Consider the following 27,164-nt stretch of genomic DNA (forward strand, 5'->3'; position numbering starts at 1 on the left):
AGTTGAAGGGAGTTGCCGGCATAGAGAAGCTGCAAAATTTCTGCAAGAAGGCTCGTGGCATGGGGTACCGTTGGGCATGGAGCGATACATGTTGTATCGATCAGAAGAACACTGCTGAGGTTCAACGATCAGTCAACTCCATGTTTGTCTGGTATCGCCACTCAGCTCTTACGATGGTCTATTTATCGGATGTCTCACCTGCCTTCAAGTCGGGCGCACTGGCAAATAGTGTTTGGACCACAAGAGGATGGACTGTTCAGGAGTTCCTGGCTCCTAACGTCATTCTCTTCTACCACAAAGATTGGGACTTATATCTCAATGATCGCTCTCCCAACCACAAGGAGTCACCCACTATCATGAACGAGTTGGAGCGTTCAACAGGCATAAAGGCACGCGCACTCGTTACCTTTAATCCGGGGATGAAAGGTGCTCGAGAGAAATTTCGATGGGCGTCACGCCGTGTCACCTCGCTGCCGGAAGACATTGCATATTCATTGTTCGGCATTTTTGGTCTCCAACTGCCTGTACTCTACGGCGAGACGAAGGAATGCGCGATCGGTCGGCTCTTGCAAGAAATTGTCGCTCGGTCGGGCGACATTACTGTCCTGGACTGGGTTGGAAAACCATCCAAGTTCAATAGCTGTCTCCCAGCTGAAATCACCTCGTATACCACTCCACCACACACACAACCGCCTTTATCTGCAAATGAGGTGCAGAATTCTGTCTCCAGGCTGCAAAAGATTGTGGCTGTGGAGTCAGCTTTGAAACTGTATACCCTTTTTGACAGCCTCAGTGCGCCGCGTTTCGCGAACTCCAGACTACATCTGCCTTGCATTACATTTGCTATCACAGAAGTCAAAAAGAAGCGCGATGAAGACCAGGGAACATCATTCACATACAGAGTCAAAGCAGACGGGCTGCAAGACCTATCAATAGTCACAGGAGACAAGCTGGTTCAATTCTCACCCGCACGGCCCACTCCGCAGGCATTCTTGCTGGTCTGTCCGTGGAATCGTCATGATTTTGGGCTGCCCGACTTTGCAAACGGTGCACAGAGCGTGAAAGAACAGGAGCAGGATGACTTGGACTCCCGTTCGCGAGCCTTGAAGTTGATCGTTCGCCTTGGACAGCCTTTTAATGCACTTTTACTTGCGCAGCAGCGTGGTTCGGAGTACAAGAGAATCGCGTCGGATCATAGTATCACCGCAAAGATCAAGAGCACGACTGCTGTTCATGACATGATGGGCGTCAAGATGATAGAAATATTGTAGCTGCATTGTTGTGGAAGAACGGATTGATTTCACTTACGCTTTGTGTGGACAATTATCTCTATATAGGCTGGATCTCGGACAATTGTATTTTATCGTATGCTGAAATTCAATAGCTCGCAGTGACCCCTGCCGGCTTTCGTGTACAACTGCCTAGAGTATCAACTCTAGGATGAACTTCAGATTAATGCCTGTTGGTGGTAGTCATCTTGACTATTGTTCTACTCCGTTCTGGTATATTCTCCTGCAACACAATACTGCGCGCGCGTCGTAGCGAACACGTGCATTGCTTTTTTTTTGGTCCCTTCAGCCGAAGTACTTACGTGCACATATGCTGCAGTTATAAATTAATGCCGCCACGTTCACTGTGCACGATCTTTTTAACCTCTTCAGCCTACTTGACCCAGATCTTGTAATACCATTCCACGAAATGTCAGTTGATGTGCGTTATGCAGCATTTGGGGGGCTCACAGCGATCCTCCTTTTCGGAACACTCTACTCAGTCGCATACGACACTTATCTCGACACCTCCGATCCCGCCCTCACACATCTCCCTCACCATCTACATGCAACGCACTACTTCGCCAACAAAGCCAACATCATAAACTCATACTTCATCAAACGCGCATGGGGTTGGACTTCCGCGGCCTTCCTCACGCTTTGGCTCACCAGCCCACCTCGCAAGCGGACAGCACACAGAGTAGTCAAGTGGGGCGTAGAAACAGCCATATGGCTCGTGTTCACAAGCTGGTTCTTCGGACCCGCCCTACTCGAAAGGCTCACAGCAGCTTCGGGGGGCGAGTGCACGGCCACCCTTCCATCGGGTGCCGTGTTCACCGTCCCGTATGAATTCTGTCTCACGCGGACAGCCATATCACAAGAGACGCACCCGTTCTTGTTTGTTGGACCGTCGTTATGGGTGCCGGATGATAGGTTCCCGGTGGTCCCTCGCCTGAGGAAGGGACACGATGTGTCAGGCCACGTCTTCCTCCTCACTATGTCCGTCCTATTTTTGGTGGACCAGATCAGGCCGTCTTTGTACGCGAGGAAATGGTCGCTTCCGCATGCTTGTGCAGTCGTGTTTAATATCGTGCTCATCGCAATCTGGTTCTTCGCCATCTCCACCACCAGCGTGTACTTCCATACGCCATTTGAAAAGTTTACTGGATATCGTACGTCCTGTTTCGTTTTAGGATTGTCAACCGGCTTACTTTATTTACAGTGTTAGGAGCTGCGGGTTACATAGTGACTTTGTTGTATTAGTATACCAGCGCGATTCTTGTTATAGATGTAACATTTCGACATCGCTTATCAGTCCGCTTGTAGTATACAATGTCGACGTGGTCCAAAATTCACCATAATCATGTCAAAACGTCCGCGCCGAGTACTGTGATACATTGTGCACTACGTCAATATTCAATCATTATACGGGTCGAAATCCATGCAAGTAGATAGTCTAACATCAATCGTAAACACCACTGTCTCAAAAGAACAGCCAGCCAATCAAAGCCCACGTAACAACAGCAGGCAGTGCAACACTCATGCTGTCGCCTCCCAACCTCCACAACATGCCCCTCCGCTTACCTCTGTACATACTGTCGCTGCTGTCAGACGCATAAAACTTTTTCATCTCCCCCCACGTCGGCAGCGCAATCGTTATCCGTCGCCGCCTCCCTCTGAATACGAAGCTCCAGCTCCATGATGGCCATTTCCTCTCTGATCGACGTGCGCTCGGTGAGGGAATGAACGATGGCGCTTCGTGAACGTCCTCACCCGAAGGCCAGACATGGTCGCTGTGATGCTGTGAAGGATAATGTGCGGGGTTCATTTCGTCCTCATGCCCGGCGTGGAAAAGCGGGATAGGACTCAGGAGCGGAGAATCAAGCGGTGATCCAGAGGCTGATGGCGACAAGGCACGGAATGTAAATATCTCTTTTGCATTAGGGACACGCACTGTAACTGAGGGCGGAAGTGCCACTGCCGGACTCGTCGGACCACTTGACTTCCGCGGGGACCAGTTAGCCCAGATTGCAGATTCTGGGCCTCGCGATGGGGAACTTGGTCTACTCCTACTACTTGCAGAGACAGGCGAGAGAGTAGAGAAATGGCGACGATGACGGCCAGTTGAGATGTTGAGGTATAGGAGCACGATGGCGGTGAGTACGAGAGCGGGTAGGTATATCGAATTGAATATGCGGAAGGTATCGGGCAAAAGGCAATGCGTATCTGCGAACGTAGAACCATGGTGCGATACCGCAGAGTCTGGTGGGATGAGAGAGAGGAGCTGGAAACCCGGGCGTCGGATGTGCTTGGATGGGGAAAATGATTTCACAGTCACTTCCCGGGCGGTGGTCTTTGCTAGTACATTGGCATCTGATGCGGAAAGTTGGTGGGTCATGTTGCAATAATCTCGATTGTCACCGCTGTATAGGGGCGTGGGATTTAAACACGGGAAGAAGCGGCTGATGTATCTTACCTGAAGACCACTGCTGGACGAAGCATGTGCAGAACAAATCTAGTGGTTTCTTTACCGAGCATGTTCTGATACCCATGACCTGCACTAGCGCGTATAGAGCCTTTTTCACGCAGTGGCCCGCATGATGTACTTGCTGGTCGTGATAATGGGATATGGCTGAATAAGATGATGGGGCTAGATGATGCTAATAATCCCGACATCAGCAACCAAGATGCATTCATAAATGCAAGACAACACCCACCCCTGATGGCAACGGATGCGATGAACTCAATTGGACCGCCCATAGCTGGTGTCCAAGTCTCGTACTGCTTGCCCTTTCCATGTCGGCGATAATCCTCATCAACCAATCCAGGGGCGTCGATGAAGATCAGCCTATGGCCAGCCAAATCGATCTCCTGATTCACAGGACCAAAGTACTCGGTAAAGTATTTTCGCGCATTCTTTGAGAACGCAGAAGATTCCCCGAGACTGGAAAACAAAGGTCGGGTCACCAAATTCCCGAATGACCACGTCACGAGTCAAGCACGCACCCAACATCTCTATTCCCTGGAACAAAATAGCTCGGCACGGATTTGTCGGTGGCGAATATCCCCTTAAATTCATCTACGTAGTTTTTGTATCTATCAAGAACGTTTAGCGCATATAAGCAGGTGTTTGCAATAATGACACGTACTCATCTTCATTCGTGACGTAGCGTCCAGAGGCAAGCACGTCGCCTAGCCATACGACTACGTGAGGGTGCAGACGAGTGACGACGCTCCAGCCTTTTCGTAAGTATCTAGTAGAGGATGCATCATAGTGAAGCCACGAAATCCCTGAACGCCTCGGGTTTGGGAGTTGGGGGTCAGCAATCAAGAGGACTCGAGTTGGCTTTTCTGTTGACCCAGCCTTGACAGCGTGTCATTACAAGGACAGAACTATTTAGTTGGATGAACTCACCTCCTTCAACTCCTTGTCTGGCCACTTGCAATCTGATAAACTGTAAAAAAATACACCGAATTCGCACCAAATAACAAGAACGACCCAGAAGAAGCGAAGGAGGTTGATGATGGTGTTGCGCGAACAAAGACGCGACCTGATACGCTTTTCATGGATAAAGCTCATTCCGCATCACTTGCAATTGAGGAATCGGCAAGTGGAAGGCAAAACCCAGACTTAGTTTAGAGAGAGAGCTGTTTTAGGGTTCGCCTGATTTAGTTAAACGTATAAATAGTACCCAACATCTGCTCTCTGAGGTATTATATGATAGGCTGATCCAAACTACTTATATACAACTACATAAGAACACCAAGATCTTACTCCCAGTCGCTCTCCTCTTCATCGTCCTCATCCTTGTGTACATGCTCCTGTGCATCTCCTGCAGCACTGACATTACCAGAAACCACATCATAACTGTCCTCACTACTTTCCCTAGGACTCATGGTCATAGGAGTATTGAATTGCGAAGAATTTGGGAGCGATTGAACGTCGCTCGTGTCTGCCGCTTTCGGTGCCAGCGTACGTTGTGATAGGGTCGACGATTCGAGAGCTCCGATGGATTTAGATTCAGGAGCAACGGATTCGTCGTCGTCATCTTCCCAGCTGAAGTCTTCTTCGGTTTGGTGTGCTCCTGTGAAGGTATCAATCAATAAAATGTCGTGTTGCAAAAGACAAAAAGTCATGTACCGTGAATAAGAGCCTTGCGTCTCATTTCTTCTTGTTCGATCTGATATACACGGAAGAAGTATCGTGTCCAGAATTCATCGTCAGAAAGAACGGCAGGTACTGAGGCAACCATAAGCGTCGACAATGAGGATTGTAGTAATCAACATACCTAGTGCATTGAACGTCTCTTCCAGCGTTTGACCATCATCTGGATCAGATAGCGCCCTTGCGATGCGTTCTGACCAAAATTTAGTACCAGGGTGTTCATCCTTGCTCTGCGCCTCAGACACCCAAACATGGAACGTCTCCCTCCCCGCATCAGCATCGGGATCAAGCTTGATGATCTCAGGATTACTCTTCAGCTGCTTCAACAGCGCTTGTGCGCGCGTCGCGACAGCCTGACGGGCATCTTCGCTTTGTCGCCTCGACGAAACGCCCAAATCCGTCTCCTTGCCCTTGCCCTTGACATCCCCTCCTTCCATCGGTAGCATCCATACGTCAGATCCATCCCAAACCAGACCCTGATTTGAATATCCTTCGCCCTCCTCTGGTGGAATTACCTTCACCGCGTCTCGCAGGGCTTCACTGGCTTCCTTCATAGCTTCCCGCAGCAGATGTTCGCTCTTGTGGACATATTCCTCCGCCTGCGCACGCGTCACCCCCTGGACGCGCTGAAATTCGGTAGTTAGCGTCGTCCGCAACTGTGACAGATCGATGCTTTGTGGGTGTTTGAGACTTTCAGGAAGCTGAGCTTGGACATTCGAGACAATATTAGGCGGAAGCGAAGATTGGAGGCGAGCAAAGAATGATTGTGAAATCGAAATTGAGCCTTCTGCGCTGTGCGATTCTGCAGTAGGCGTCTCAGGAGCTGTGCCACACTCGCTCTCGCTCTCTTTGTCAGAGGTGTCCTCAGCTTCACTAGTGTGAGCATCATTGGCAGGGGTTTCGGTTGATATAGCGAGTTTGCCAAGCTCCTTCTGCGCTTGTGTGACTACCTCGCCGAAATCCTTGCGCGCAGTTGCGAACGCAGTTTCGCTCTGTTAGATCTCTGGCGTGAGTTTCAATTATCGCAATCAAAGAGCGGATGTAAACGTGCCTGCTTCCTGAACCCTCCCCAGAACTTTCCGAGCTGGCCGATGACCTGAGAAACCTCTTCATTGAGGCTCTGTTCTGGGAGCGCATTCACGGGCGGCGTGTTCGTACCCGTCCCAGTCAGCCCATAAGTATCAAGGAAATTCATGGTCAACTTCTTAGATCCAGGAATACGGGTTGCGTGCATGCAACGACGGATCCATGAACGCCCGATTAGGCAAGTTTTCAATCACAGAATACAAATTATACAATTTGCCAAGCTATCGCGAATTCCACGAAATACAAGTACAAAACAAGACCATCAATCATGCCTGCAGGAATAAGTATCGTACACCGTATCTGGTTACGTGTATAATGAGAACGGTAAAATAAAATGATCAATCAGGCAGTAACTTGGACACGGGCAGGCTGCTCCACCATGAAGCTGGCAACATCAATGGTAGTGGCCACAGGCTTCTTGACATTCTCTGCTTTATGCATACGGCATTCATCGAGGAAGTCCGTGAACATCTACACGATAAATTAGCAACGGCCGGGCTAGACGACTAATAACAACAGACCTCAATTGTGTCGAGGGGGCCGCCGGCGCTCTCGGGATGGAATTGAACACCCCACACCTTTTTTCCAGACTCAGGGGTGGACTTGATGCCCTCTACAGAAGAGTCATTGCAGTTGATGAAGAATGGTTCCCAGCCTTGCGGGAAGGGGTCAGACAGCTTAAGAGCATATTGATGATTTTGACTGATGACGCCATTTAGCACCATCCATGACTCATAATGACTGAAGAATGCATACCTGGTAACATAAACCCTCCCAGCCTTAATGGAACCTGCTGATGCGAGAGCGAGGACAGGCTGGTTGTGCCCGCGGTTGCCGAACGTCATGCGGTATGCCTCGAGGCCGGCAGCCATACCAATAATCTGGTGCCCCATGCAGATACCAAACACGGGCTTGTTCCACTCCTGAAGTGTCTTGCGAAGTATGGAAACGGCTTCCATGCATTGGCTCGGGTTTCCGGGACCATTGGTCAGGAATAGACCATCAAACTTGTCACGGATGGCGTTGAAATCGTAGTTCCATGGCAATACCGTGACTGCAGCGTTCCGGCGAACGAGAGAACGCAGAATATTGGCCTTGGCACCGAAATCAAGGACTGCGATCTTGATATCCCCAGTAGGGTTGAGCTGGTAGGGATACTTTGTCGACACCTGGTCGACAAGATTCTCAACTGCGGGGTCCCAATACTGCTCGGAGGCAGGCGCAGGAGCGCAAGCATCAGGACCAATGGCAAGGCGACCGAGTGTGGTTCCTTGATCACGAAGGAGGCGCGTGACTGCACGGGTGTCTACGCCAGTGATGGCGGGAATGTTGGATCGGCGACACCATGATGCTAGTGATTCCACCGCGGAATGATGAGAGAATTTTTCTGCGACATCAGCTACTACAATAGCGCTGCATTGGATGCCTTGAGACTCCAGGACCACACCAACGTCCTGGGAATTAATTGGTGCGTTGTTAGATGGAACACCGTAGTTGCCAATGAGAGGCGTGGTGAATACTAGAATTTGACCACGGTAAGAAGGGTCAGTCATAGACTCAGTGTCTAAAGGGTGAGATGATGAGAAGGTTGTGCATTAGATGATCAATATTTCGACATACAAGAAGTGATGGACGTTGAGAAGACGGTCTCGCCGAAGATGCTTCTGGGAGAACCAAATGAACGGCCATGGAAGGACTGGCCTGTTTTAAGGTGCAAGACTGCTGGTAAGGCTGAGAGAGGGCCTGTGTGTGTTGCAAAACCCCGGGAGAGAGTTGTTGGTAAACGAATGATGGATCGAGCAAACATGATTTATTGATCAGAATCCGATGAGGGAGAATACGAGGTCGCCGAGGTAGCTTAATGTCGAAATCGTCAGCAAGAATTAATCGATCTTATAAGCAATAGACTTACTCGTCGCGTGTGTTCTGGGTGAAGATCATAGACGAGCTTGAACGCTCAAAAGGGGATTTGCAGCTGGAGATTGCTGACTGTCAGATGGAACTGTGAAAAAAAAAGATGAGCGCGACGGTGTTTATATAGTCACCTGGCGAATTGTTGCCATTGTTTGTCGCAAAAGCGCGTGATCATCGTTTACTCAATTTGTATGTCATACCCCTATTTGAAAATCTAGAGTTGCCCAGTGACCTGATATACAAAGCCACGTACGTCTAAAATGAGAGAGAATCAATGTGTTGTTATTTCTCACTAGCAGGTGCTGGACACGCTCTGGAGGGCAGCCGAGAGCTCAACCGCGGGTTTCGAGACACCCCACAAGTATCCTTCGTGCCATCTCATCATCGTCAGATGATTCTATCTCTCACGACCATGGACCGAGTGATAGGATATTAGTGTTTCTACATTCTCACCGCTCGTCACTCAAGACAGCGAATTGGTATCTGTATAATTTCCTAGGATACTCTTGTTTGCTTCATTAACTGTACACAAAAGAGAAACGGATTCTATCAGCGCAAGTATGTAGAAGAAAAAAGTAATATGGGAGGCCGTGAACGAGATCATCAATAAACCATAGACGCTAAAAGTCCCTTAGTCTTTTTCGAGCGGAGCTTCCCTGCCCTGTTCGCTTGTGGGATGTGCGACTGGCCCTCGTTATCAGATTCAGATGACGAATCGTCGTCATCGTCGTCGTCATCATCATCATCCACCTGCCCTCCCATACCGTTAACTATGGTGCCCGCACGAGGTGCGACAGGATTACTTTGCGAGAAAAGCGTTGCTTGACTCGCGATATCCGTCAGTCTGCGGTAGGGTGGTATCGATCTGCGCGTTTTAGCATTGGTCGTCTTCCTCTTCTCGGCTCCGGCCTCCGCCTCGGATTCAGATTCCGAGTCCGAAACTACCTCCATGTGTTTCTGGATAGATGCCTTGTACTGCGAGTGTGGAAAGGGTACTTGGCTCGCCGGCAACGTGAAAAGTGACCCGCCGGCTTTGCCTGCTGAATCATCATCAGAATGTTCTCCCGGGCTGCTTTGATCAGATGCTTTGCCAGTAAGTTTGCCACCCTGTCCAATGGGAGAACTATCAAGTTCTTCCACCAAAATAGACGGCGAAGGTACACGAAGGGAAGACCATTTGGCAAGAGAAGCTGGAGGTTTCGGTAAAGGTTGCGAATGTGACGGTGTTACGCCAAGGCCGTTCAAATTTGTGCTCCTTTTCGTTGGTTGCGAAGAGATGCGAGGGAGATCTGTCCGTGTTGCTGCCTTACCGCCGTGGATCGACGGTTTATCATTGCCTGTCCGAGTGGCAGTATTCTTCTTGCCCTCAGCGCCTGCTCTCTGGGATCCATTGACCTTGGATTCATCAGCACGTACAGGAAACTGAGACGGGCTGAGAAGTTGCCCGTGTCGATTCTTCATCCGCTTTACTATGCCGGACTTTGGAGTCGAGTGGGCTGCTGGGGAAGGTGGTCTTGCAGTTTTCTGAGTTGGCGGCGTTATAACTTCGATGGGATCATTATCAGATGATATCACGTGCTGAAATTCCATCAGATCGTCGGCTGGTTCAATAGGGTCATCGTGAGTGTCGACTTTATTACGAGAGAGCGCAGCACCACGGGCAGGTGATGTATCCGATGCTTTGTCCAGGTCTGCAGCCACAGGTGCTTCCCCAGCATCTTTGGCCGAGTCATTGTCGCTATCCTGAACCTTTGACACAGAAACGCGGGTAGCATTCGTGTGAAAAGCACCTTGCACACCGTCTTTCTTGCTTCCAGCCGGGTCTGTAGCATTGGACGTCTCATCAGGACCTGCAGAAGGTTTTGGCGTGGCAGTTGAAGGCAATGGCTCGGAAACCTTTTGTATCGGCGGGGATATTGAGCGCTGCTCGCTCTCGTCGTCTTCATCCCCTTCCTCTTCAGATGAATTGACCCAGCGCTGCGATAATCGACGGTATTTCCGCTCATTCTCGCCATCATCTTCCACTTCCAGAGGTCCGATGTCGTCGTCTTCGTTCTCGGTGTCTGATTCATCCTCTTTCGACTCCAAGGTATCGATCAAGTTACGAAGCTTGATTGACCCCGGACCTCGCATGATGGCGTCCAAATCAACGTCTTCGAGCGAACGCTGACCAGGGTCAGGTCCATGCTCCTCTTGTTCTTGTTCTTGAGCAATCTCGTCTTCTTCCTCCGAACTGCTTCCTTCGTCGCGGCTCTCCACAGTCACCTCTGAAAGTAGCGAGTGACTTGGCACAAGGGGCGTCCAAGAAGGTGGAGACTCCTTATCTGCTATCGTAGTCCGTGATGGCTTCGCAGTATCTGCAGCGCCGCGTTTTGCGGAAGGCACTGCAGCGCTAGGGGACTTTAACAACGACTCCAAATCTTTGATAGTGACTTGATACTTCTTTGCCCCTGCTTTCCTCAATTCCTCAATTCTATTCTGTATCGCTTCCTGGCCTGCCAGCACCGTTGGGCATTGATACAGGGGATGAAAGGAACCAGAGCAAGCATGGCAAAGCGGAATAGATGACACACCACCTTTCGTGGTCGTAATTACAGGGGGGGCCAGTGAAATGGACGACTGGGAAGTGTTAACCGAATTCACCTCAGTATTGGTATTATTCTGTTTAGCCAACTCCTCCGAGGCACGTGCTATTGAATTCACAATGTCCTGAATATTTATTGGATTGACAATTGGGCCAGCTATTGATCTAGCATTGGTCAGACAGTGACTGCTGTCAGAATGAGTTGCGCACCATCTGCATCAGAAGCCTTGGCTTTTGTTGCTTTGCTTTGCCTAGTCTTCTCTGTAGAACATTAGAAAGCGCGGGATCAATGTATGATACCACGCACTTTCTTTCGGAGCTGGAGCCTCTGAAGCTCCCGCGATTGCAGCTTTCTTGCGGCCTTTTGTCGGAGCTGCGATAAAATCATTGATGACAAGGAACTTCTGATGACTCTCGAAGACGAACCAGGTGTCTCAGGAGCTGGTTCACTTTCAACTTCTTTACCCTTCACCTTGCCCTTCTTCTTTTCTGAAGGTGGTCAATCAAGACGTGTTTAATCAATATATACAACTCCTGCGTACTTTCAGAGCCAGCTGCGTTGTCAACTGCACCGTTCACAGATTTCTCGACCCCAGCTTTCAGGATAGAATTTCAACATCCAGAAGTATGAAAAGGAAACATGTACTTACCAGACTGAAGAGCCGACGATTTTGTGGCAATCTCCTTCGTTCCTGATGATTTCTTTGGCGGTGCTGAGGGTCCAGAAGCCGGGACTGCATCATCACCCGATATTGGTAGGCTCGAGGTCTCCGTGGGCTTTTCGGTCTCCTTCGTTTTCTTCTTCGTTCCTGATGATTTCTTTGGCGGTGCTGAGGGACCAGAAGCCGGGACTACATCATCACCTGATATTGGTAGGCTCGAGGTCTCCGTGGGGTTTTCGGTCTCCTTCGTTTTCTTTGTCTTTCTTGGTGGCTTCTCTGCAGCATCCTTGGCCATACCAGCCTTCGCATTTTTTGGTTTCTTCTTCGGCGGTTCTCCATCAGTGGGGAGGGGCGCTTTGGTGCTTATCAAGACTTCGGACTTCGCAGAGGGCGTCAGTGACAATTCTGCTGGAGCATTGACTGGCGCAGGTTCCGTAGAAGTTGGCACAGTCTCCGTATGCTTAGTCACCGGGGGTTGATCTGTCTTCCGTTTCTTAGTCTTTGGTTCGGGTGCCACAGTCGTGTTGCCATCCTTAGGAGGCTGGTCATTATTGGCTTTACGTTTCTTCTTCGCTACGCTCGTCTCAGAAGTTTTTGACACGGCCACCGTGCTGTCAGAAGATGTGTCCCCCTGTGCAGGAGGGGCCTGCTGGGACGGGTAAACACGAGCCAACTACACGCGAACCATTGAGCTTACTGAAATATCTACTGCCACATCAACCAACTTCATCAATCTCGCCCGCGCGGAGAACGCATCGAAATCATCATCTGAAGCAGAATGAGAGTTAGAGAAGAGGTGCCATACCGCAGAGCTGGCGCGTTTACCGTCATCCAAATCAATAACCTTGTCGCCACGCAGCTGCTTCAGCTTTACCGTCGAGTTTGACGGTAGCTGCAGTTTTCGCCGTACCACAGTCTGTATTTCGTCGAGAGATTGTTCTGTATATACCGCGATGAGTACAAAGCCACTTATAGTTAGTTAGGGAGGGAGTACCCTTGAAAAGTCTATCAAAAGACCTATCTCCAACGAGATAAGTAATACTCGGGAGTGGTTCCTCTTCTCGCTTTCGTTTTCCGCTGTTCACTTCCATTGCAGCAGGATTAACGAGCGACGCGATAGTGCGTGGCTTGGAGGTGTGGGCGTTGATAGGTGTCAAGCTTTTCTAGATGAGTGATTCACAAACAAATGCAAATACTACCCTCAACCCGGAACATTCATTATGGCTGGTGGAAGTCATCGTGCGTGACGTTCAGCTCGTCCTCATTGTTGCGCTCACAATGTGTTTGTAGCTTCAGGTTTTAACCCTCATCTTCCCGGGTTCAGATACCAGTTCCTTGCAAAAGCACTTGGAGCCACTATGTGGTTCTTCATTTTATATCGGGCTCGGTAAGTTCCAACACTATATATCCACAGTTGTATGCTAACTTCTGATCAGTGAGGACGGACCTAAGCTTCTTGTATTTATTCTTCTCTCCTCTGAATGCTGCCCCGGTCTCTAACACATTGTTTTGCAGGGCCTTCGGCATCCATGGGAGGGCCACGGTCATGGCCACCACGATGAGCACTCAGAGCATCATTGACAATCTCGATAGAAATGTTGTAATCTTTTGGGTATTCGCTGATATATCCGCATTCTATTCGCACCATAGGACTGAAGCGGACTCAAATAAGCTTTTCTTGTTCATCGTCTTTCGCCGTCAACACTCGATGACCACTAGAAGCGAATTCATTATTTGTGCTCCGAGACTTATATATCTTAAAATCAATCTCTAGCCGAATGTTTCGTCCGTAGCTCATGAGCAGGGAAAACAATTCACAGAGCTATCGACGCTTCATGCTTGCAAGAACATGTATTAATAAAAATCCCTACCAGAATCGAACAGGTGCACAGTTTAAGAATTCGGACATGTGTTTTGATTCGTGTGTAAGGTCCGTGTTCGTGATTTTCTAATTGTGTCTCATCGTGGTTGTGCAGCGTTCGTATTACATCTCAGCAGAGATATCACCAAGCTATCCCGCCAGTCTCTTTGCCGTTGACGCCTCCAACACCCCTGCCCGCTATTGTATGGGCTGACTTTCTGGGCCGTTGACCTGCTTGGCTCCACGTTGGCGAAGTCTCAATTGAAATAGAATTGCGGGTTGCTCACGGCCGGGTCATCAGACATGGGTATCGTGTAGAATACTACTTTGCATCGTTGTAAGCACTTGGAAATGATTTTATTTGCCTAGTAGCTGCTTATTGACAATGTTTACTTAGTACCTGGAGACATGCATGTCGGTTATCATCATCCGAAAGTTGATACATACTATTCGGTCAAATAATCGAAGTTCGGGACTCGAAATCCACGCACAAATTGCCTTTCTAAACGACACCCAGTTTTCCCTCGAAATCTATCTGTGAACTCCTATCGTCGAGTTACAGTCTCATCTGCGTTATTTTTCAAGAAAAGAAGTTGCTCGTAGTGCTAGTACTGGCAATTTCTCTCCAACGATCACGAGTGCTTGGCTTTGTCACGGAAGTTACCCCACGCTCCTCATCGATAAGCTTCTTCTCTCATTGTCATCATCTCAGAGCTCCACCGCAGCCCTAACCACACTCTTATAAATACCATTTGATTTTCTGTCTCCATCCGCGCTTCCTCCGCCAACATTGCATATAATACCACTGCCCCAGTCGCGCGCTTGGCAGCAGTCAGCTTCGCGATCGAAACTTCTCACTTGGCAGAGGACTTCGATGAGGATGTTGCCGAGCTAAACATAAAAGGCCGTCCGACCTCAGCAGTTCACGCGATGTCCGTATGCTCGGGAGCATCAATTACCGCTGCGTGTCGATCTGTTTTCCGTTTCATAATCGTTCAGCTGCCGCAGTCTCATCAGCATTTATCGAAGGCTGGCCATTTGTGGTTTTGCGTTTGTCTTAGTCGCACTCATTTCTAAAGCATTCACCACGCTGGTGGAAGATGCAGCTCTATCTGTCGCAGGAGGAGGTTGCTGGAACGGGTTGACACAAGCTAGCTAAATTCAAACCACGACGCTCACGGAGTTATCCACCTTCAAACGACTTCACGATTCGAATCGATGAACGTATCGGAATATTTGCCGCTGCTTTAGCGTGATCGTCGAGTTCGACGACAGTTGCAGTTTTTTTGCTCGTAACACGTACATCATTTCTGTGAGAGAGTTTCTGCAAATTAGAATTGAGCTGAACGCGATCCCATCATACAGGGACAGAAGTGGTTTGGCCGGGTGTACCTTTGAAAACTCTTTCGAATTTGCTATCTCCGACGTAATACGTGATGATCACAACCATGGCGTAGGTCTATCAGGTCATACTGAGGGCTCTCGTTTTGCACTTCCCATTGTCATATAACTGTATCATTGGTTTAGACGATGCGTCGGTGTCCAAGCAAATGCCACTGGACTCAAAGGATCGGTGAAAGGAGATGTAGACACAAATATCCCTCCACGATGCCGCAAACATTAATTATCGTATACGTAGTAAGTTTGTTCCTGGTCTACATACTTGCGTTTGGCAAAATAACAGCTTGAAGTGAGAAAAAGACACAAGACGCAACAGTCCGACCTGCCTGGCTCGAACAGGCGACCTCAAGATGATTTGTTTATCCATTACAGTCTCGCGCTCTTCCAACTGAGCTAAGGTCGGTTGATAGCCTTCGCGTTGTTTTAGCTATAATGAAGTGACGGCAGACACACTACGGACAGACTGGAGTACAGGCTGCATGTGCTACAGGAAAGGTGCCTAGAGAACAGGCAGCACATGCTACTGAGGGGGGAATCCCCAACTACTACCAGCCCAGAACTGAGATCCTAGGGGTGAACCGTGAGGAGGCCGCAGAGACCACCCAAAACCATGACAGGACAGAGGATGCGTCGAGAGCCGACAAACGGGCAACAGAACCAGAATGCAGGAGAGCAACGAGCGCCACCCAGAAACAACCGACGAGGCCTGTCACAGGTCCTCAATGCTGTGGCAAGAAGCACGAGCAAGAAGAGGGGACAGTTTTGGGCCCAGGAGCTCTGCATGCAGAGGAGCAATGTGTTCCAGGACCAGCGGCCCATGACTTTGACGATATGCGGGGGAACATTGCGCAGGAGGAGCTCTGTGGTTCCCCCAATGCGGAAGCAGTCGCCTGAGATGCGAGGGAGGCCGTGAGGGGCCCAGATGGAGTTGCAAACAAGGAGAAACTTGCGTTTGGTGAGTGAGACGAGCCTTCCTCCCCCTGCAGCATATGCAGAAAGATGAGAAGAGGTGGGAGTTTCGAGAATGGCAGGGCTCGCTGCAAAATGAGCCAGGAGAGAAGAGATGGGATCTGAGACGCCTAGCTGTCGGCCTAGAAAGATATCCTCGCCTTTTTCCTTGGCCACCTTGGTCCAAGGAAGGCGACACATCAGGGATTCCCCCAAGTAGTGCTGCCGTGGTCCGGTTCCGAACCACGGTTCGAACTGGACCATTCACTACGTGAAGACCCCATATACTTTGTACCTAGTTAGCTAATATTTGACAATATAAATACAACAAAATTAGAGCATCTACTGAGTACATGAGTAGGCCTGAGTAGTTTTGAGGACATGAACTACCAACCATCTAACTAGGTGACCTATCCTACCTTCCAACTAGGCCATCTGTCTCAGAGTAAAAAAATGGCATCAATCTGGTGGCTCAAATTCTCGTCTAATTGCACATACAAGCTTCAAGCAGATGGATAACCAAATTTAAATTATCTATCAATATGTGATCTACATCATGTGGCAATTATATCGACTGCATCCTGCATCATGTTACCCCTCCTTCGCCCACCCCCTAGCACTCTTGTAACTCTTGTAAACCATGGTTCATCGTCCAGAAAATATCCCTGTCGATGTGTGGAATGCTTGGCCTGACCACCTTAAGCAAGCTGTCTGTGCTAACACTGGAGATAATCAGCCAAATACTGTATCATTTCGACCTTAGGTTTGTGGGAATTTCGGCACTGCATTACCTAATGGTTTTGTGACAGGTTCATCTCTCAAGGACAGCTGCGACAAACTTACAATAGGTTCATAGATTCACTAGGTTCATATTCAGTAGGATAATATATGTACTTTCTACACAAAGTATAGCTCAAAAATGACAATAAGGAGGGGAAAAAAAGTGGTTAGACAAATGTCTTCATAAAAAAACATATCTAAAAAAAAACACATCATATGTTATGTCACAAAATTAGGTTCGTTGACCCAAAACAGCTGTGACTGTCACAAAAAATAGGTTCGGTTCGTCGGGCTTGCGACGGTGTGATGAACCTAAGGTTGAAATGCACTCACCAGTAGGGATCCACACGGGTAAACTCGCGGGTGTCTCGAGGCCAACCCATACCCGTACCCGCCATGGGTATGTACCCGTAGACATGGGTATGGGTATGGGTGTGGGTGTGTACCCATGGTGGGTGTACCTGCCCCCACCCGATCCCAGTAGCCACCAGTGCTTAGTGCACATGCCCAGTGCATGTCGGCGAATGCTGACGTGGCTTGGACGTATGCGGAGGACACTGGAGAGCGCCAGAAGAGTGGAAGGAGGGACGAGACAGGAAGAATGAGATGGAGGGTAGGATGAGGGCATGAGTGGTGGTAGTAGGGTGCGAGTGGTGGTAGTAGCACACTGTAAAGTTAAAGATATTAGTAAATGAGAAAAAAACAACATGCACACCTGGAACAAGCAGCGAACGACTGAGAGCAATGAGCAAAAGATTAGCAAGTGAGAGAGTGAGAGCAGCGAGAAACGCACCTTTGCCGCTTAGAGCCTCAACCCAATCACTACACCCCTACAAGAGTTAGCTTGAAGGCTGGGAATCAGGTGCTGGTATTGGTGGTTATCATGAGATGAGAGTCAAGCAGTGGTGAAAGTGTGAACACAAATATTTGTAAGCACGCTCAGCAGTACCCATGCGGGTAACGGGTACTCAAGACTCTGACCCATACCCATACCCATGACCCGCATGGGTTACCCATACCCATGCGGATCCCTACTCACCAGTGGTCTAGCACCAGCGCCATGCCACACTCATGACGTGTATTGTGATGGGCCCACATCCCCTCATCCATACCAAAGGGGAAACACCAATAAGTAAGTGCATATAGGTGCATATATGCATCCAGAACTCACCATAAGGCATGTTAAGTCCTGTAGCAAGTGCTACCACGAGTACCAGACCATGGGAATCTCGTAGAAGTGACCGGGGCGGTACCAGAGCTTCTCACAGGTACTGGAGTATGTCTTCATCACATTCCCGCTCGCCTTGTAATCATCATGGATGGAGCCGAAGGCATAGGTCTCCCAGTTGTCGTCACAACGACTCATCCCCATCTACAAGTTGAGAAAGGTCAGCATCCAGGGATCAATGGTGCTCGGGACATGCCTCTTCGACTCTCACACATCATACAACACCAGCTTCCACTAATGATGGCACAGAGCATGAAATGAGAAATAATCATACCTCTGCACATGGTTGTTCAACTGTGCCAAGGGGGGGTAAGTCAGCCAGGAGACGAAGAGCAAGGGCTGTGGCAGAACCTGACAGAACAAGTCATGTTGAACTGCATGTTGGCGAATATGATGATGATGCAGAGGATGTGATTCAAAGTCAGAGTAAACTATCTGCAATCGGCAAAGAGGCATGAAGCAAGCTAAAGGCAAGTGCTTTGAGTAGCATCAAATATAGCGCAAACTCAACAATATTACCTAGCATTTGATCACCATGAAATTCTGTCACATTTGCAATGTTTCTGAAGGGAAAAGCTGGCCAGCATCAGCAGATGAAGCGTGCATCAATGAAATGACAGGTGAACATTACCTCATGCCGGAGTTCACCAAAACGGTAAACGACGACCACAACTGCATGATCTTTGCCAAGGTCGCAAGTTTGGTCTGGCAAGACCTTCAGGTAAGTCATATGCAACATGATATGTAATTGCCACTTCACCTTTTGCAGAACATGGCCAACAGTGACTGCCTTGTGAATTGCAAGGTAAAATGGAATAAGCAATCACTTTTCATATTTGTGAAGGAGATGTACCATGGATTCAAAGAAGACTGGTGGGCCCAGAATGACGCTGAGAAGAAAGCTGCCAAAGGTGTGAACAAGCGAAACAATAGATGTGCTCAACATTGCAAAGAAGTAAGTGTTAAAGCTACTTTTCATCAATATGAACACTTACTATGACGAATTAGAAAGCAGATTGGCTTATGACAGCATGTCAGGCTTACATCGAGAAATTCAGTGTTGATCCAGTGGACCTTGTGCATGCAGATCATATGTCGGATGAAGCATCTGGACCAGACGATGATGAGTTGGAGGATGATTGGAAGTGAAGGATGGTGGAGAAAATGGGAATGCCTGCCAACTCACAAGTCGAAAACTTGTCATTCCTGGAGGTTACAAGAAGTCCTTGGAGATCTGATGAAGTAAGTGTTATGCAGTCCTCAAATATGAGTAGAAGCTTACAGAAATCATTAGCTCGGTCAGATCTTTCATACCCTGCATGATCTTTGGCGAGCGTCACTGACCTCCAAGCAAAAGAAGTGCTTCTACATGATCTGAGTCACTGGTACAGATCATCAATCACAGCATTGTAGAAACAACAATACTGTGAGGCGCGAACGAGGCTCCTGACTGTATCTGTAAATGTTGTAAGGTTGCGCGTTGCCTAGTCTGCTATACTTGAGAAGACAAGTGCATTTGACCCTAAAGGGGAAGTGAGTGCAGCAAGGATCTAGAAGTGTGCGCTAAAGCGAAGCGCGAGAAAACGCAGGTGCACGCAAGGCACAAAGGCATGGGAATGCGCGCGCGTGATGTGCGAAGCGTGGGAAAGTGCGCGCAGGTATGCAGAAATGAGAGAGACTAAGCTTAAGTGATGATATGATGCAAGATAAGAGATGTGAGAGTGCAAGATGTAAACAAATAGATTTCTACTATGTTCTGCTAGGTAGATAGTGGGTGGAAGTTCAGTGGGAAGTCAAGTGGTCTAAGTGGTAAGGTAATGTCTCATGGTATGTACTGCTGGCGCTTATATATGGTACCTAAGCGCTGTCATGCGGAGCCGAAGCGCTACCAAAGTGCTACCGAGTAAGGTCTAGTATGTAAAGATATATATAAGTAAGGGTCCATGATAAAAATAAAGGTGGAATGATATGCAAATAAGGGAAACGGAAATACACGCACTAGAGAGCTTGGTGGACAGTGGATGGATGCTTCTGGATGGCTGGTGCTCAAGCATGGGAATGCGCGCGCATATACATCGTGAAGCATGGGAAGTGTGCGTGCATGGCGTGCATTGTGCAGGAAAGCTGCACCTCATATAGGGATAGCTGCGGATAGCACATAGAATGATGCTGCAAGTTTGTGCAATGTACTCCCTAGTGAAAACTGCCATATCAAGCAATGAGAGGCACGAGTCTCTACAGCGTATCCCTGATTTTACTTCCTATACCTTCGGCATCAACATAGAATGGCTCAAGGCCAACAAAGATACACTAGAGTATCAAGACTTACTCGGGGAATGGGGCACATGGGAGGATCCAGAAGGTTTCGGTTCGAAAAAAAGGGAGCACCAGGACAATCAAGACACTCCAGGCAATGAAATTGAGCAGGACACTGCTAGAGAGATGGAAGGATGATTGCATGGATGATGTTTTCTTGAGGACAGACCAGCTTATGAAATTCTGCTGGTGTTGGTCGTAGTATGATGCTAGAGCTAAACAGTAGGATGCTAAGTAGAGAAGAGTTGTCAATCATTGTATGATAGAGAACATTTTGCACGTACCCGGTCAAGTGTTGTTGTTATCCACAACTCTGGATTACTGGTCTTGATGATTCCACGAGCGATCTGGCTTGTAATTTGATCAAATGGAAGAACAGTAGGGGGAGCTCCATCTTCGCTGGGCTCCAGTATTTGTTTAGTTTAAAACACATAACATTGAGCTTGGGACTTGACAAAATGAGTAGGAGGGATAGAACCACAAATGAGACACATACAACTTGCTCCATGGAGCATCTTCAACGGGCACCAGCGGTAACTCTATCATCCACCTGAGTTCAGTGAGAAGCCGAGTTCTGTTTGCTATCCCTGACTGTATGTGACTGAAGATGTTGATTACTTCACCGTACCATGACTTATCCATGTATGCGACCTTGACAAGAGATGATCCAGCAGACTCTCCAGTGCTTCTTGCCAACAGTGAGATCCGACGTTCATCTAGAAGTGTGAACTGATAGTACAATGCAAAGTCATTGAGTTGAGATGAACCTGGACGGGGATTTGCTTCGAGTGCATAATGAACACTGTGGGGTTGTTGTGAGTTATAGTGAGTATATAATGCAACACGAGCTGCATCACTGAGTTGTTGTGGGTTTGGTATCAATGGACCAGGTTGGTCATGCAAATATGGACTCAATTCTAATGAGAAGTCAAAAATCAGCAAGTTTGTAAGAAAATGGATGATATGAAATGTACTGTCAAAGCCTGTCCCAGCGGCAGCATCCTGGATTGTTCCAGAGACCTTGTGGTCATCGCTGAGCATGCATTCTAGAAGCATCTTGACAATTGGACTTTCAGCATTTGCTATTGCATCATGAGCCTGAAAATCCTAGTGAGTGAAACATGATAGCAGGCAAAGAAATCACCAGAGAATCTATCTGAGCACCATGTGCAAACTCCCTCATCATTGAAATCTCAATCTGCCCCCCAGTCCAGTTGTTCAAGTTTGAACTCTTGAGGACTTTGTTGAGACGCTCAGAGAGAAAGGCCCAAAAGTTGTAGACTGGTCCATAGTCAAGGATCTGTTGCCTAAGATGAACTGCCCAATGAAAGTTCAGTTTCAGGGCGTTGTAGAGACTCATGCCTCTCATGGTGTGATATGGCGCGTTACACTAGGAGTACATAGCACAAACTTGCAGCATCACTCTGTGTGCTATCCACAGATATTCCACTATGAGGCGCAGCTTTCCCGTGCAACGCGCGCCATTCCCACGCTTCACGATGTATGCGCGCGCGTTCCCGCGCTTGAGTGCCCTATAGCACCAGCCATCCAGAAGCATCCATCCACTGTCCACCAAGCCCTCTAGTGCGTATATTTCCATTTCTTTTATTAGCATATCATTCCACCTCTATTTTTATAATGGACCCTTACTTATATATATCTTTACATACCTACTCGGTAGCGCTTCGGCTCCGCATGACCGCTGTAGAAACAACAATACTGAGTGGAACAAATGATGCTCCTGACAGTATCTATAAAAAGTTGTGAGGTCGCGCGTTGCCTAGTCTGCGTTACTTGAGGAGACAAGTGCGTTCGACCCTAGGGGAAGCGAATGCTGCGAAGATCTAGAGGTACGCGCTTCAGCGAAGCGCGAGAAAGCGCAGGTGCGCGCAAGGCGCGGGAACACACGCGCGTATTAGCGCGAAGCGCGAGAAAGTGCGCGTGCATATGCAGAAACAACAGAGAGGTTAGACTTAAGTGATGATATGATACTAGATAAGAGAAGAGAGATGCGAGGTGTAAACAGATAGAGTTCTACTATGTTCTGCTAAGTAGTAAGTAAGTAGTAATAAGTAAATGGGAGGTAAAGTAAGGTAAAGTGTAGTATGTACTGCTGGCGCTTATATAGCGCGCCTAAGCGCGGTCATGCGGAGCCGAAGCGCTACCGAGTAGGTATGTAAAAATATATATGAGTGAGAAACTATGATAAAAATAAAGGTGGAACTATGCTAATAAAGGAAATGGAAATATACGTACTAGGGAGCTTGGTGGACAGTGGATGGATGCATCTGAATGGCTGGTGCTATAGGGCGCGCAAGCGCGGGAACGCGCGCGCGCGTATACATCACGAAGCACGGGAATGGTGCGCGCATGGCGCGCGTTGCGTGGGAAAGCTGCGCCTCATATAGGAATTGCTGTGGACAGTACACAGAGTGGTGCTGCGAGTTGGTGCTGTATACTCCCTTAGTGGAAACTGCCATATCACGCCATGAGAGGCATGAGTCTCTACATCTCCCAGGGACTTTAAATTCTGAGTGTCCCCACTCAGCGCGCGTGTGGTGAGGATGTCGAGTGATAGTATGCGCATGCGATGCATGTACAATGCTTGGGTTGTTGGGCGATGAATGCGCGAGTGCAGGAATTATTGCGCGAGGTGCAAAGCGCGGGAAGGCGCAGGTGCACGTAAGGTGCGAAGGCGTGGGAAGTTGCGCGCATGGCGCGCGCGAGGCGCGAGAATGTGCGCGTGCATATGCACTGAAGGCGCAGGAATGAAGCGTAGCATGGTGGATTGTGAGGGTGACTTCTGGTGTGAATAGTGTTCCATGGGTGTGAGGTGATGATGCAAGGGTGATATGGATGTGGTGCGCGAAGCGTGAGCGAGACGCGCATGTACAGCGTGAAGCGCGGGAAAGCGCGCGCGCACAAGGCACGAGAAAGCGCATGAGTGTCGCGTGTTTTGTATTGTGCATATGATACGAAGTGGCGTGGTCCAAGAGCGATCCAATCCATGTCCAGACCAAGTCCTGCTAGGCGCGCTAAATATTAGGTGGTAAGGTTTGAACAGTGTGAGTAAAACTATATGTGAAAATGCGAAGGAAAAAATGGTAAACTTTGCGGATGTCCTATCCGACTTGTCTTCTTCGTGCGGCTGTCGACATCTACACCTTCCTATGAGCGAGGCGCGGGAAGCGCGCACGCGCGCGCATGAGGTGCATGGGCGCGGGAATATTGCGCGCCTATGCGCGCATTCTAAGGTAAAAAGGGCATGGTGCTGCGTCATGCGTGCGAAGAGAAAATATACTATTGAGCTAGGCGGGCACAATCTAAGGTTGTTTTGTTGTTTTTCTTCTATGTTCTTCTAGGTGCTTCCTATATGCATATATATCAGTGTGTTATTAGTCTTTTGGACGGTGTTATAATGAGAAAAAATGAGAATGAAAGAGCGCTGGACGAAACCCAGGGTAAAACGAATGATATCCTATGAACAGCGATGGTATATCTTTCTCTTTGGTGCGCCACTGAAGCGCACGATCCTCCTCCTTGAGTGCGTGCGAGTGCACGTGACTAGCGCGCTTCGCATCTCTTGCAAGCTGATGCTTTACTCAAGGTAGGGTTGGAATGAGCGAGGCTGGCGCGCTTGGGGGGGGCTTGTAACTGGCAGAATGAATTCCTGCACAACGCGCTGCAGGTTGAAGGCACGCCAATGGGGGGCGCTGCAAGGGGTGTAGGGGCGCCCTACAAGCTGATAGGATGCGCGCGATGTGCGCGCCTTGGTGCGATTTCGCGCGAATTTAATTATATTGGCCGAACACGCGAGGAACGGCCATTTCTCTGCAAATGCATTAGCGAGAGACATGTATAGCGAAGAATTAGGCGCAAATGTTGCGCCAATGGGCTGTAAGGGTGATATATCAAGGCGCAGTAGGCGCATAGGTGAAGGAGAATAGTGCGCATCAAGGCGCGCAGGAACGAAATTGACATGGTAAGCAAGAGCGCGAAGAATGCGAATAAATGTGGAAATTGCGAAGTTAAAGATGATGATAGGGGGGTTAGGCGCATATGTATGTGTAAGGCGTGCGCCTAAGTCGCGCCTGGATGACTGATTGTAATATACCTTGTGTTGAATGTAGGAAATGCAATTTAAAAGGGGGGAAATGATAGAAATGCGATGGTGAGGAAACTCTGCTAAAATTATGAAGGTGCGAGGCGCGGGAACGCGCGCGCGTATTGCGCGATGCGCGTGATCATGGCGCGTGAACAAGGGGTGGTGCGAAGATGAATTTAAAGTGTATGGAAGCATCATATAGCTCCTTAAGAGCTTTAAACATGAAAAAGACAAAAAGTGCGAAATGAGATGAGGGTAAATATACAATGCCTCTAGGCGCGCGCATTGTGCGTCCTCAGGTGCAATATGGTGCGCCTGAGTTGCGCCAGGGTCGCCTGAGACATGCTCTGCTTGGTGGTTGTGCAGCGTGATGCACGGATGTTTTACTGGTGCGTGATAGTCACTGGAAGCAAAAAGCGCGACATGCGCGCAATCATTAGTGACAATTGGAGTTACCAGAGGCAAACTCTGGTTGATGCAAGGTGCAACTTGAGCCTCTGATGCGGCAGGAGGCTCCTCTATAGGCGCGCTAAGGTGCAATAGATGTTTAGGGTCATCCCTGACCTCTGATGATGCGAGTGGCGATAGCAGTGATGGCGATGGTGCGATTGGCGAGGTTTCTTCCTTAAGCGATGCGATAGGCGGGCGCGTTTCAAGTGATGGCGTAATAACGTCCACAATGGGCGCGTTACTGTGCAATAGATATTTAGAGTCATCCCTGACTTCTGGCAAGGTGATAGCGATAGGCGCGCGTGTTTCAACTGGCGCGTTAGTGTGCAATAGATGTTTAGAGTCATCCCTGACTTCTGGCGCGATTGATGGTGATGGTGATGATGCGGATTGTGAAGGAGATGGTGCTGCTGAGGATGATGGTGAAGAGGCGCCTGCGGTGCGCTTCTGATTGCGCTTAGCAAGCGCGCGCTCGAGTTTGTGATCTAAAGTGGTGCGTTCTGGTATGGCTTTGCATGCTGGTACAGTTAATGGTTGAGGTGCGCGTGAATCGCGCGAAGGCGCGGGAAAGGCGCGCGTGCGAGGCGCGAGAATTGGAACTGGTGGCCTTTTGTTAAGTGCAACTTCCGAGGGTGCGTGATAGAAGAGTCCAGCTGTCGCATTAGTGCTAATGGTCGTATCTGGCATGCTTGGCGCTACCATGGGTGCGCTAACTGGTGCGCTTACTGGTGCGCTTGGCGCGGGAAAAGCGCGCCCAGATAGTAGGAACTGCGCAGCTGCAAAGACGTCCATGAATGGGTATGGGTCATATGGATGGTGGTCAGGGAACTTGATCATAAGGCGCAAGCGGATTTGCGCCTGAGCATCGCTAGGGATTCCTTCCATGAATAAGCAGTCACGTTCAGCCTTTCCAATGCGGTCTTCATCCATGAGTGGCTGCATGACCTTCCTGAATGTGCGCAAGTAACTGCTTAGTTCTGCGCAAGAGAGCTTTGGTTTGTTAGCATATTTGCGCGCGATGGCGCGCAAGTCCGCGAGCGCGTTGTAGAAACAACAATACTGAGAGGAACAAAGAAATGCTCCTGACTGTATCTAAAAAGTTGTAGGTCGTGCGTTGCCTAGTCTGCGATACTTGAGATGGCAAGTGCATTCGACCCTAAAGGGTAGTGGTGCCGAAGTCCGGTTCGGTTCGGTTCTTAGGCCTCTAAATGCGAACGCCGAACTGGACCATCGGTCGCGTTCAGGCAAGGAGGGCGAACGCTGGACCGGACCCTTATGAACGCGTTCACAAGCATTCGGTTCAAGTTCAGAACGCGTTCGAACGCTCGAACGCTACATATAATTTGACAAAAATTGCAAGAAATACATGAACCGTAAATGAGTAGCTAAATTTCGTCCATGGCATAGTGTTCGTGAGCAGCAGCAAACTCAGCTTGAACCGTTGCAGAAATGTGGCCTTGACGGTACCCACTCTTCAATAACTGAAGGGCCTCGAATGTTGTTGGCAACAAACGATTACGGCGCGCAGTCCCAGTGATGCCGCCACTCGAAAAGGCTCGTTCAGATGCAACGGCAGAGCCTTGAATAGCGAGGTAATCCTTTGCAATGCGTGAGATGGTGGGATATTGAACGGAATGGTGCTAAAGGCATAATGAGTCAACTTGCAAGGAAATGCGATGCGAAAAAACTCACACCCCACCACGCCACTATATTCTCAACATCCTCTAATGGGGCAGCAAGGTAGTCGTCAAGCTCCTGGCGAGGTCTTCGATTTGCGGTGTCATTTGCGACACGAGTTTTGACAGCATCGCGCATCCAGCTATGGCCGTATGACCCATGGCGAGCAAGCGAGGCAGGAGCTGCAATAGACGGCTCTGCAGCAGTGGGCGAGGAGTTGTGATGATAATATTTGTCAAAAACCTTCCGCAAGCTTCTCATGCCCTCGTCGAAGTCGTGAGGCTCCCATTTACCCTTCGCATATGCCACCTTATAGTTAGGATCAAGCGCTACATTGTGCATTAGATAGGGCATCATAGTAAATAAAACACATACCGAGGCAAACAAAATAAACATCAGTTTCGTCAATCTTGTGGTACCATTTGCGAATATTGTCGAGGCCAGAGTTGATTGCGGATGAAAAGTCGTCAAACTTCGAAGAACTAGCCATGTTTTGCCAAGTTTGTTGGAGATACTCGAGGACTGGAATTGCGCGCCATACAGTAGGTTCACGAGTCGCCGAAAACGATTGTTGTGCATTGGCAGGTTCCTGGTTATACAGTAGGTTAATACAACATTTGAGACTCGACTGGACACTCGCACATACCTGAAGCACGTCGTGCATCAATTCCAACTTCTTCCATTCTTCGGCTGAAAGCTTGAATGCTCCATATGACTTG

The 27,164-nt window shown here is 48.9% G+C and overlaps 9 protein-coding genes and 1 non-coding gene across 10 annotated transcripts; 3 read left to right on the forward strand and 7 right to left on the reverse strand.

The window, feature by feature from the left end:
* Nucleotides 1–1,400: 1,400 nt before the first annotated feature.
* F5891DRAFT_1280490 (Fat storage-inducing transmembrane protein) lies at nucleotides 1,401–2,531 on the forward strand (the record flags this gene model as incomplete). Its single annotated transcript, XM_041370420.1, has 2 exons — nucleotides 1,401–2,440; nucleotides 2,491–2,531. Exons 1-2 carry the CDS (start codon nucleotides 1,699–1,701, stop codon nucleotides 2,529–2,531), a joined length of 783 nt encoding a protein of 260 aa, XP_041222203.1. The 5' UTR covers nucleotides 1,401–1,698.
* A 92-nt stretch (nucleotides 2,532–2,623) lies between these two features.
* Nucleotides 2,624–4,909, reverse strand: F5891DRAFT_580404 (Metallo-dependent phosphatase). Its single transcript, XM_041372346.1, has 6 exons — nucleotides 4,684–4,909; nucleotides 4,418–4,632; nucleotides 4,275–4,364; nucleotides 3,986–4,212; nucleotides 3,745–3,928; nucleotides 2,624–3,691 (listed from the first exon to the last, which is right to left on the reverse strand). Exons 1-6 carry the CDS (start codon nucleotides 4,846–4,848, stop codon nucleotides 2,752–2,754), a joined length of 1,821 nt encoding a protein of 606 aa, XP_041222204.1. The 5' UTR covers nucleotides 4,849–4,909; the 3' UTR covers nucleotides 2,624–2,751.
* A 130-nt stretch (nucleotides 4,910–5,039) lies between these two features.
* Nucleotides 5,040–6,628, reverse strand: F5891DRAFT_1130175 (uncharacterized protein; the record flags this gene model as incomplete). Its single annotated transcript, XM_041364492.1, has 4 exons — nucleotides 5,040–5,353; nucleotides 5,410–5,508; nucleotides 5,558–6,425; nucleotides 6,485–6,628. The coding sequence occupies 4 exons, from the start codon at nucleotides 6,626–6,628 to the stop codon at nucleotides 5,040–5,042; spliced, it is 1,425 nt and encodes a 474-aa protein (XP_041222205.1).
* Nucleotides 6,629–6,695: 67 nt separating this feature from the next.
* On the reverse strand, nucleotides 6,696–8,578 carry F5891DRAFT_1052466 (carbamoyl phosphate synthase small subunit). The gene is made up of 5 exons (XM_041362533.1): nucleotides 8,432–8,578; nucleotides 8,140–8,376; nucleotides 7,276–8,083; nucleotides 7,041–7,221; nucleotides 6,696–6,990 (listed from the first exon to the last, which is right to left on the reverse strand). The coding sequence occupies exons 2-5, from the start codon at nucleotides 8,324–8,326 to the stop codon at nucleotides 6,862–6,864; spliced, it is 1,305 nt and encodes a 434-aa protein (XP_041222206.1). The 5' UTR covers nucleotides 8,327–8,376; nucleotides 8,432–8,578; the 3' UTR covers nucleotides 6,696–6,861.
* A 2,312-nt stretch (nucleotides 8,579–10,890) lies between these two features.
* On the reverse strand, nucleotides 10,891–12,864 carry F5891DRAFT_580460 (uncharacterized protein). The gene is made up of 9 exons (XM_041372347.1): nucleotides 12,674–12,864; nucleotides 12,505–12,618; nucleotides 12,377–12,447; nucleotides 11,668–12,328; nucleotides 11,560–11,613; nucleotides 11,444–11,506; nucleotides 11,325–11,390; nucleotides 11,228–11,273; nucleotides 10,891–11,174 (listed from the first exon to the last, which is right to left on the reverse strand). The coding sequence occupies exons 1-8, from the start codon at nucleotides 12,768–12,770 to the stop codon at nucleotides 11,269–11,271; spliced, it is 1,131 nt and encodes a 376-aa protein (XP_041222207.1). The 5' UTR covers nucleotides 12,771–12,864; the 3' UTR covers nucleotides 10,891–11,174; nucleotides 11,228–11,268.
* A 107-nt stretch (nucleotides 12,865–12,971) lies between these two features.
* On the forward strand, nucleotides 12,972–13,260 carry F5891DRAFT_958276 (uncharacterized protein; the record flags this gene model as incomplete). Its single annotated transcript, XM_041375554.1, has 3 exons — nucleotides 12,972–13,066; nucleotides 13,116–13,137; nucleotides 13,195–13,260. Coding segments are annotated over 3 exons (183 nt in total), but the record flags the coding sequence as incomplete, so codon positions are not given.
* Nucleotides 13,261–15,257: 1,997 nt separating this feature from the next.
* F5891DRAFT_t97 lies at nucleotides 15,258–15,344 on the reverse strand. Its single transcript has one exon. It is a non-coding gene; the product is annotated as a tRNA-Tyr (tRNA).
* F5891DRAFT_1280496 (uncharacterized protein) lies at nucleotides 15,331–17,666 on the reverse strand (the record flags this gene model as incomplete). The annotated part of the gene is made up of 5 exons (XM_041370421.1): nucleotides 15,331–16,032; nucleotides 17,003–17,336; nucleotides 17,385–17,404; nucleotides 17,463–17,499; nucleotides 17,619–17,666. 5 exons carry the CDS (start codon nucleotides 17,664–17,666, stop codon nucleotides 15,509–15,511), a joined length of 963 nt encoding a protein of 320 aa, XP_041222209.1. The 3' UTR covers nucleotides 15,331–15,508.
* A 318-nt stretch (nucleotides 17,667–17,984) lies between these two features.
* On the forward strand, nucleotides 17,985–19,046 carry F5891DRAFT_983249 (uncharacterized protein; the record flags this gene model as incomplete). The annotated part of the gene is made up of 5 exons (XM_041377302.1): nucleotides 17,985–18,057; nucleotides 18,147–18,206; nucleotides 18,467–18,618; nucleotides 18,667–18,852; nucleotides 18,906–19,046. 5 exons carry the CDS (start codon nucleotides 17,985–17,987, stop codon nucleotides 19,044–19,046), a joined length of 612 nt encoding a protein of 203 aa, XP_041222210.1.
* Nucleotides 19,047–20,428: 1,382 nt separating this feature from the next.
* F5891DRAFT_1192742 (uncharacterized protein) lies at nucleotides 20,429–21,582 on the reverse strand (the record flags this gene model as incomplete). The annotated part of the gene is made up of 5 exons (XM_041367645.1): nucleotides 20,429–20,443; nucleotides 20,498–20,612; nucleotides 20,842–21,130; nucleotides 21,188–21,311; nucleotides 21,358–21,582. 5 exons carry the CDS (start codon nucleotides 21,580–21,582, stop codon nucleotides 20,429–20,431), a joined length of 768 nt encoding a protein of 255 aa, XP_041222211.1.
* Between the last annotated feature and the right edge of the window lie 5,582 nt (nucleotides 21,583–27,164).

Source organism: Suillus fuscotomentosus (assembly GCF_016647785.1).
Source record: "Suillus fuscotomentosus strain FC203 chromosome Unknown F5891scaffold_53, whole genome shotgun sequence".
Classification (NCBI taxonomy): Eukaryota; Fungi; Basidiomycota; class Agaricomycetes; order Boletales; family Suillaceae; genus Suillus; species Suillus fuscotomentosus.